The 8,298-nt window shown below is 37.5% G+C and overlaps 1 protein-coding gene and 1 pseudogene across 1 annotated transcript; one reads left to right on the top strand and one right to left on the bottom strand.

Annotated features, from left to right (window-relative positions):
- The first annotated feature begins 2,840 nt into the window (after window positions 1–2,840).
- Window positions 2,841–4,439, top strand: LOC125831170 (probable metal-nicotianamine transporter YSL7; annotated as a pseudogene).
- A 1,621-nt stretch (window positions 4,440–6,060) lies between these two features.
- Window positions 6,061–8,002, bottom strand: LOC125831188 (uncharacterized). The gene is made up of 8 exons (XM_049510375.1): window positions 7,814–8,002; window positions 7,649–7,738; window positions 7,508–7,550; window positions 7,307–7,416; window positions 7,103–7,207; window positions 6,404–6,606; window positions 6,209–6,308; window positions 6,061–6,126 (listed from the first exon to the last, which is right to left on the bottom strand). The coding sequence occupies exons 1-8, from the start codon at window positions 8,000–8,002 to the stop codon at window positions 6,061–6,063; spliced, it is 906 nt and encodes a 301-aa protein (XP_049366332.1).
- Window positions 8,003–8,298: the final 296 nt, after the last annotated feature.

Here is an 8,298-nt window from a genome sequence, read left to right as displayed (position 1 = left end):
CAAGGCGATCAAAGAAACCTTATAGTTGAAGGGTCTATTTGCTGAACGCAGCTTACACCGAGGTGGTATTATCATTTTATGTGATAGTCAAAGTGCCATTCACTTGACTAAAGATCAGATGTTTCATGAGAGGACGAAACATATTGATATCAAGTATCACTTCATTCGGGAAACCATTGTCGAAGGAAAGGTCTCTGTTAAGAAGATTAACACAAGAGACAACCCTGCCGGCATGTTCACGGAGTCTCTTCCAGTCAACAAGTTCAAGCTTTGTTTGAACTTGATTGGCATTTATGAAGAATAATTTAGCCCATATGGGCTTCTGCGGAGAGAATGGAGCAAATTTAATATTTTCACCAAACTCAGGCCAAAGTGGAGATTTGTAATGTGGCCTTTTGTTTGATTGAAGAAACTTATTTTATCTTTCGTGAAAGATTTGGAAGCCATAAATGTGGAAATTTGGTAGCCATATTTGTCAAATATTTGGCAACTATATTTGTCAAAGATTTAGAAGCCACCATATTTGATATATTAACATTGAGATGTTGAATATTTTGTATCTTCCAAAGACATCATCCATGACATCAACAAGACTATTTTTTCTCTATAAATAGGGAGCTTAGACATTAGTTGAAATACACCTTCAAGCATATGAAAATATTTCATTGCTTTCTTTCTTTGTCTTTCCATTAAGAGTAATTTTGTAAGAGAGTTTGTGTTGGGAAACACTTGTGTGAACCCTTTCTTTGGAGTGATCTTGTGAGGTTATTCTCTTTGGATATTTGGGATTAATTAGAGTAGATATATATCTCGATTTGAAAGTTGGATCTCAGGTCAGATATTGGATTCGAATCCCACGTTGAGAGTCAGGATCTGGTTCCGATTTGAAAGTCGAGTCCTGGATTGAGAGTCGGGGTCGGATGTTAGAGTTAGGTCACGCATTGGGTGTTGGGGTCGAGTCTTAGTTCAGAATTTAGATCTCAGATCCGATGGTGTAGTTGGGTCTCGGTTCGAAAGTCGAATTTCAGGTCGGATGTTGAGGTGGGATCCAGTTCAGAAGTCAGATTTTGGGTCCCGATTTGAGTGTCGTATTCTGATTCAGGTGTTAGATCTCAATTTGGGTATTAGGTCCCAATTTGGGGTCGGATGACAGGATCAGGGTCGAGGTCGAAGTCGGGTCCAAAGTCGGATGTCGAGATCCTGAATCACTCATCAAGGTCACGTGTTAGGGTCGGGATTTGGGTCAGGTCTAGTTTGAATGTCGAATTCTGAGTTGGGAGTCAGGTTCAGGTCTCGTGTCCGTCTCTTGTCTAGGTTTAGATGTCGGGGTCAAGTCTCAGTTTGAAAGTCAGGTTCTAGTTGGGAGTTAGGGTAAGATCTTGAGTCAGGTCTCGGGGTGGAATCCCATATTGTTCATCGGGGCTGTGTCCTAGTTTAGGTGTCGAGGTTGACATTGAATCTTAAGTCGAGAGTTAGGATCATTTTATGGATGGGGTGTTGGGGTCAGATCTCGATTTTGTCATCGGGTTCAAATCTTGGATCGGTTACCAAAATTGGTTTCCAGGTCTAAAACTATTTTCGTAAAAAGTATTTTCTACTCTCGCGTAAAATAGAAGATATTTTCCGAAAAATGTTTTTTATTTACCAAACAAAATCTAAAACATAATATTTCAAAAATATTTTCCACTAACCAACCAAACATGAGAATTTAGCCTGTTTGGATTGGCTTTTCATTTTTACTTATATGCTAAAAGTCATAAGTTAGAATTTCTAACTTGTGGCTTATTTATAGCGTTTTATTTTAAAAGTAAGTGCTTATAAGCACTCTTTAAACTTATCAAAATTCTCGTGTTCAAAAAATATTTTAGCTTAGAAGCACTCAAAATAAGCTAATCCAAATTTACAAGGATAAAACATAATTAATTGTAACTATTTTGATTTTGCAAATTAACAAATAATTTAGTATAATTATTTATAGTAATGTAGACAACTAATATTAAATGGAAGGACTAGTGTGAGAAAGAAAATATAAAAAAACGGTTTAATTGTTTTTGTAACCGTCAAAAGTACTTTATATATTCTACAAAAAGACCTTGGTTAATTTAGGAAAATAGTTTATTTTGGTAAGTTTTTCTTACAGTTTCCCATTCGATATCAAATTAGAAAATAGTTTATTTTGGTAATCTCATTCCATTTAGATTGAGTGGGATGAGGAAAAATACTACTTATTTTCCCATTTCATGTCAAATTAGACTAAACAAAAACCGTCTAAAGTGGTTTAATTATTGTTATTCCCATTCCATCTCAAATCAGGAAACGTTATTTCTTAACTTATATAAATAGACGTAACACACCACCTAAAATTATTCTCACCAACTTTTTACTTTTCACTTTCTCTCTTTCTTTGTTTGTTAGTTCGTTCAAATATAATTAGTTACTAATTAATAATGGTGACAAATACCGGAGAGGATGTTGATCCAGAGTTGGGAGTTGCAGCAGCAGCAGGGGAATCATCAACAGAGAATGCATTCAAAGACGAATATGTTCCCCCGTGGCACAAACAAATTACATTCAGGGCAATGTTCACCGGATTCATCCTCAGTGTCGTATTCAACTTCATTGTTTGCAAACTCAATCTCACTACTGGTGTTATCCCTTCTCTCAATGTCGCTGCTGGACTATTGGGATTTGCCGGAATTAAATCATGGACGGCTCTTACTCAGAAATTTGGAATGTTGAAACAACCTTTTACTAGACAGGAGAATACCATCATACAGACGTGTGTCGTTGCTTCTTCTGGCATTGCTTTTAGCAGTGGGACAGCAAGTTATATGTTGGGAATGAGTCCATACATAGCATCTCAGGCTGATGCAGGAAATTTACCAATTAATACTAAGAATCTTGCTATTACTTGGATGCTTCCTTATCTTCTTGTTGTTAGCTTTGCCGGTTTATTCTCAATTGTCGCACTAAGAAAGATGATGATAATGAAGTACAAGTTGACGTATCCAAGTGGAACCGCAACTGCATACTTGATCAACTGTTTCCACACTCCTAAAGGAGCAGAGCTCGCCAAGAAACAAGTTGGTTCCTTGTTCAAATCGTTTGGGTTCAGCTTTATATTTGGGGCTGTTCAGTGGATATTTGCACGTGATGAAGGCTGTGGATTTGCTAGCTTGCATACATTTGGTTCCCAAGCATATGCCAAAAGGTTATATTTTGATTTCTCATCTACCTATGTTGGAGTTGGTATGCTTTGCCCCTACATGGTCAACATATCATTGCTAACGGGTGCTATAGTCTCGTGGGCTTTCATGTGGCCAATGATTGAAGCAAAGAAAGGCGACCGGTACTCTGCTCACTTATCTGCAACAAGTCTTCATGGTATCCAAGGATACAGGGTATTTATCGCAATTGCCATGATGCTTGGTGATGGTCTTTTCCATTTTGCATACATGTTGGTGGTTACAATCTTAAGTTTCACAAAGAGGACGACTAGTCCTCAGAATGATTGTTCAGAAGAAGATGATGACGAGAAGATACGAAACGATTACTTCTTGAAAGACCAAATTCCCAACTGGGCAGCCGCTGGGGGATATGCTGGTATTGCAGTTGTGTCGATCATTGTGGTACCCATGATCTTCCACTCGCTCAAATGGTATCATATTATGGTTGCCTATTTAATTGCACCTATTTTGGCCTTCTGCAATTCGTATGGAGCCGGCCTCACTGATTGGTCCCTCGCCTCAAATTACGGAAAAATTGCAATTCTTACATTTAGTTATTGGGTTGGTTTGGAGAATGGTGGAGTGATTGCTGGACTAGCCTCATGTGGTTTAATGATGAGCATACTAGACACAGCTTCTGGCTTGATGGGAGATTTCAAGACTGGTTACTTAACCCTTACATCCTCGCGTTCCATGTTCTTTAGCCAACTCATTGGAACTGCCATGGGCTGTGTAATAACCCCTCTAGTCTTCTGGATTTTCAACTCTGCCTATCGATTGGGTGATCCAGAAGGTTCATACCCTGCACCATATGCTCTCATGTATCGTGGAATCGCCCTACTTGGCGTCGAAGGTTTTGGAAGTCTACCCAAACATTGCCTCAACCTCTCTATTTGCTTCTTTCTGGCTGCTATTCTCATCAACTTAGTGACTCAACTGCTGAAGAAATTTGAGACCAAGTATAGAATTTATCGATTCATTCCGAGTCCAATGTGCATGGCCATACCATTTTACCTTGGAGGCTACTTTGCCATCGACATGTGTCTAGGCTCATTGATCCTATTCGGTTGGCAAATGTATAACAAGCAGAAGGCTAAAGATTTTGGACCTGCAATGGCTTCTGGTCTAATATGTGGTGACTCATTGTGGGGAATTCCAGCATCTATTCTTGCTCTAGCTGGTGTCAAAGCTCCATTTTGCTTGAAAGTTTAGTCACAGACCACTTTTGGCCCTTCCACTTAAGTCTAATTAGAGTCTTTTGATTGTCTTTAACTGTCCAAATTAGGTTATTTTAGCTCAGCATCTTATTTTAAGGTATCTGTATTTTGTTATTTACTAATGTTAAAACAAGTTCTGTTTCTATATACCCTTTGTTGTTTTCAAATCTAGAGACGTACTTTGCATGTTTTAATGCAATTTTGTTTCATTTCTACTGCACTTTTAATCTTCAACATATACTAAGTTGTACTTTTGTTCTCTGGGTGTCTATGAATATCTCACAATGTGAATGAAAATAAGGAGCAAATGGAGTCAGTCAAATACAAATATATATGTTGTCTCTGTTGGGATTTTAACGTGAGACTTCATGGTGGTCAATTCACTTTATCGATCACTAAGCCAGACCCTTGGCTGCTAGTCGTCTTTCACGTCTTTTTAGCTGTCATTTTCAAGTAGATGGACAATTTATGATTTTGTGGAAAAGCAGTAGTTTTAGGAGGTGATTTCTGACAAACTCTTCCTGTTGTCCGATGTGGGAAAAAGGAAGACTTTATTGCAAGGTACAACTGAGATTGTTATATCTCTTATTCAGAGACACAAAATTTCACTCTTTACTATCCAAGAACCTTTGGTGGATGGTTCAAAAATACACCACTATTCTCGGAAATTTGGTATGTCTGGATGTTTCTCTAATGTCAACAACAAAGTTTGGCTCTTCTGGAACAATGTGTGATCACCTTAGATACTGAACAATTGCGAAGTGAGCCATATTTTCGAAGATTCCCCTATGTATATCGTATAGTCTAAAACAGTGATTAGAGACATCTTTGAAGAGGCTAAAAGTTTTGAAAAAAAGATTGAAGAAGGAGAACAGAAGCTCTAGGCAGATGATAATGCCAACAACAGAAATGAGGTGAACAAACTCAAAGCAAAATACATGAAGAATGTACATTCTTTTTGGAAGCAGAAAGCCAGGCTAAAGTAGAGTTTAGAAGGAGACAAAATATTTCCATAACATGATCAAAGGTAGAAGGAAGAGACTTCATATTCATAGAATCAGTAGATAGAAGGGGAGGATAATATCTCAGAAGCTGCTATTGACTATTATGAGAACCTTTTCTCTCATGAGTCCTTGAGAACTAACCTCATTATACACACTTGAGATAATGTGGCATCATACTACTTTCAAAATTTAATTTGTAAACCAGTCACTTCGTTCTGTTTCGTTTTGTGGCCTGAACGGTAGTGTTCATAATACACTAGATACCATAGGACTTCCACACCACAAATGATCAAACTGAAGCCCAGGCGTTACTAGACGATGAAGAACTAACACCACAAGTTATCAAAATTTTGCCATGTATAGACCTCAGTGGTACACTCCGAATAGAAGAATATGTTGCATCTGGTATAGATAACGACATTGACAAGAACTTCTTACAGCAAAATAGTAAAGGAAGAATGTTCATTCAGCAAGCAGTAAGACTAGTTAGAGGTTCATATTCAAAATCATTACATAGTAAAGCTGCAAAATTGTTCTAGTTTAATCTCTATATATGGTAGCTCTTTCTACTAGTTACTTCCCAACACTTTTGCTATCTGTATCTACTAGCAATTATTGTGGTGGTTGACGAGTTAGATTCAACACCAACTGATGCAGCATATTTGGAATCTCTGGATCGTCCTGCAAATTAAACACAAAATTACTACTTAATATCATAAAGTATATTTTGGTTTTGTACATTATCTAGAGGGATGTTGATCTGTGGGAAGAAATAAGACGATGGACTCACACGAGTAATGATGCCAAAAGTGTTGTCAATTAGCTGTTTTGGAAAATTGGTTCTCACTGTATCATATACCCTGTATCATGAAGGGAAAGATCAAATCAAACAATAATGTTGTTGATAATTAGAGACTAATTCACCACAAGAGCAGCAGGGACAAAAACAAATTACCCGCCTACCCATGCTACTCGCGAAAGACTTAGGCAGCATTGAACAACATATTTTAGCTGCTGTGAGCAAGGGATTTCAGAAGTAAATGTGTCTACCAGTTGATGCAGGACTTGTATCACTAACAGAAAACGAGCGGGGAGAGCACAACAATATTTTAGCCCTTTCTCTTGCATCAAGATTTTCATAAGTATGAGTGTTGCAACCTGCACGGACATATCAACAATAGTAATTCAGAAAAAAGGTTGAAAAAGACGGTCAAAAGGTTTTCTTATCATGGTCTCACTTTCAAATGAATTACACTGTGTAAGGACTCAAGCTGCTGGAACATTACATGAGAAAACTATATGGATGTAAAAACTCTCGAGAGTATTTGACCATTTTCGACTCAAATACACTCTCTTATTACCAGAATGAGAAGAAAAGAGAGAGGACCAGAATCATGAAAACAAACATTACTATGACGTGGATGATATCAACACTAAACGATATCACCAGGTCATTTCTTCAATTCTTCCATTCTAAACTTTCTTTTAAAGAAACAAAGTAGGGCCTTCTTGGCAAAACCCCTCCTCTGCTTTGTTCTTAATTTTGTGATCTTTTATTCTGGTTAATTCAAATTTTTTTCATATGAACTACATGTATAAAAGTTGATCACAGTAGAAGCATTTCGGATGATCACTGTAGGCAGGCCTAACTAACCTTCCGTATCAGTTGATCACCATGAAGGATGCAGTGCATGCATAAAGGAACTACTTGTGTGTCTAGCAATAAAAGAAGAATTTCTTGCCCATATGACTCATCGAACTGCACAAGAAATCGTATAATTAGTACTCGTTAGGATCAGATTATGATACATCACATGCTTCTGGTGCATTAAAGGTAAATTAGGTACTGTATTATGACCTTTGCTAGGGCAGAAATAAGATTCAAGATGCTAAGTGTCACAAATCGCAGAGGCCTCATCACATTTTCAGAGATTCGGAGAAATGGATTAAGAAAATATGGTATGTTTGCTGCATAAAAAAGAATAATGTTAGAAGAATACACTACTGAAATAAATCTTGTTCCGTGTCACAATCTAAATAAGCAATTTGTTGTTGCTACCTTTGAGGAGGCCGATTCTTGCATCTGGGTGAGAAGCCATACACTGCACTCATAAAAGATTAATTATGAGGCACTGACTATCGCCTTTACAGGCAATATGAAAATCATGTGACGATACACAGAACCGAAAAGTATATTCACCTGAATTACATTAAGAGCATTACAAAGTCGAGTACATTCCGTCATAGTTAATGTTGGGTCTAAAAGCTTGGGGTACACTGCTACTACTTCCTAAAATCAAAATTAGATCCATAAATCAATTAAGAGTGGTGAAGTTACAACGAAGCAATTTGATGATATAGCTACCTGTAAAAGTATGGTGAGTGTAAGTTCAGAGTTCCACAAGTGAAATCCAAGATCCATGCGCATTGCTTCAGTTGACTGCTCTATGATGAAATTGTTGAGTTCAATAAGAACAGCTTCGCGAATACTACTCTCACGAAGATTCATTATCAATTGCTCCGTCCTGTAACAACGCTCCGACGGATTACTCATTTCCAGAAAACGGTTACAGAAAATCTTTACTTTCTTGTTTCTTTTTTTCTTCACTGTGTGTGTGTATGAATTAATGAAGGAAACAGAGAGCAGATACTTATATATATACACACGGGGGAAGTGGAGGGGAAGGTTTCCATTCATGTAGACTCTCGGGATTCGAGCCAAATTTATTGGAGATAATATGCCATTGTTTTGGAAGTAACTCATATATATCCCTAATTCCATATTATCACACAAATGACCAACATATACCCTTTTTCCTTTAACGGAAGTGTAAAAATTAATTTTAAATT

Source organism: Solanum verrucosum, unplaced genomic scaffold (genome assembly GCF_900185275.1).
Source record: "Solanum verrucosum unplaced genomic scaffold, falcon-dt-bn FXZP01000049.1, whole genome shotgun sequence".
NCBI lineage: Eukaryota > Viridiplantae > Streptophyta > Magnoliopsida > Solanales > Solanaceae > Solanum > Solanum verrucosum.
The sequence above is the reverse complement of the archived record's forward strand: the minus strand, read 5'-3'. Positions and strand labels throughout refer to the sequence as shown.

Coding starts and splice junctions, on each gene's coding strand:
- LOC125831188 (XM_049510375.1), bottom strand. CDS start 8,002: ATGAGTAATCCGTCGGAGCGTTGTTACAGGACGGAGCAATTGATAATG. Junction 7,739..7,813: donor CACTCACCATACTTTTACAG/GTAGCTATATCA, acceptor TTTTGATTTTAG/GAAGTAGTAGCAGTGTACCC. Junction 6,309..6,403: donor CGAGTAGCATGGGTAGGCGG/GTAATTTGTTTT, acceptor TTCATGATACAG/GGTATATGATACAGTGAGAA.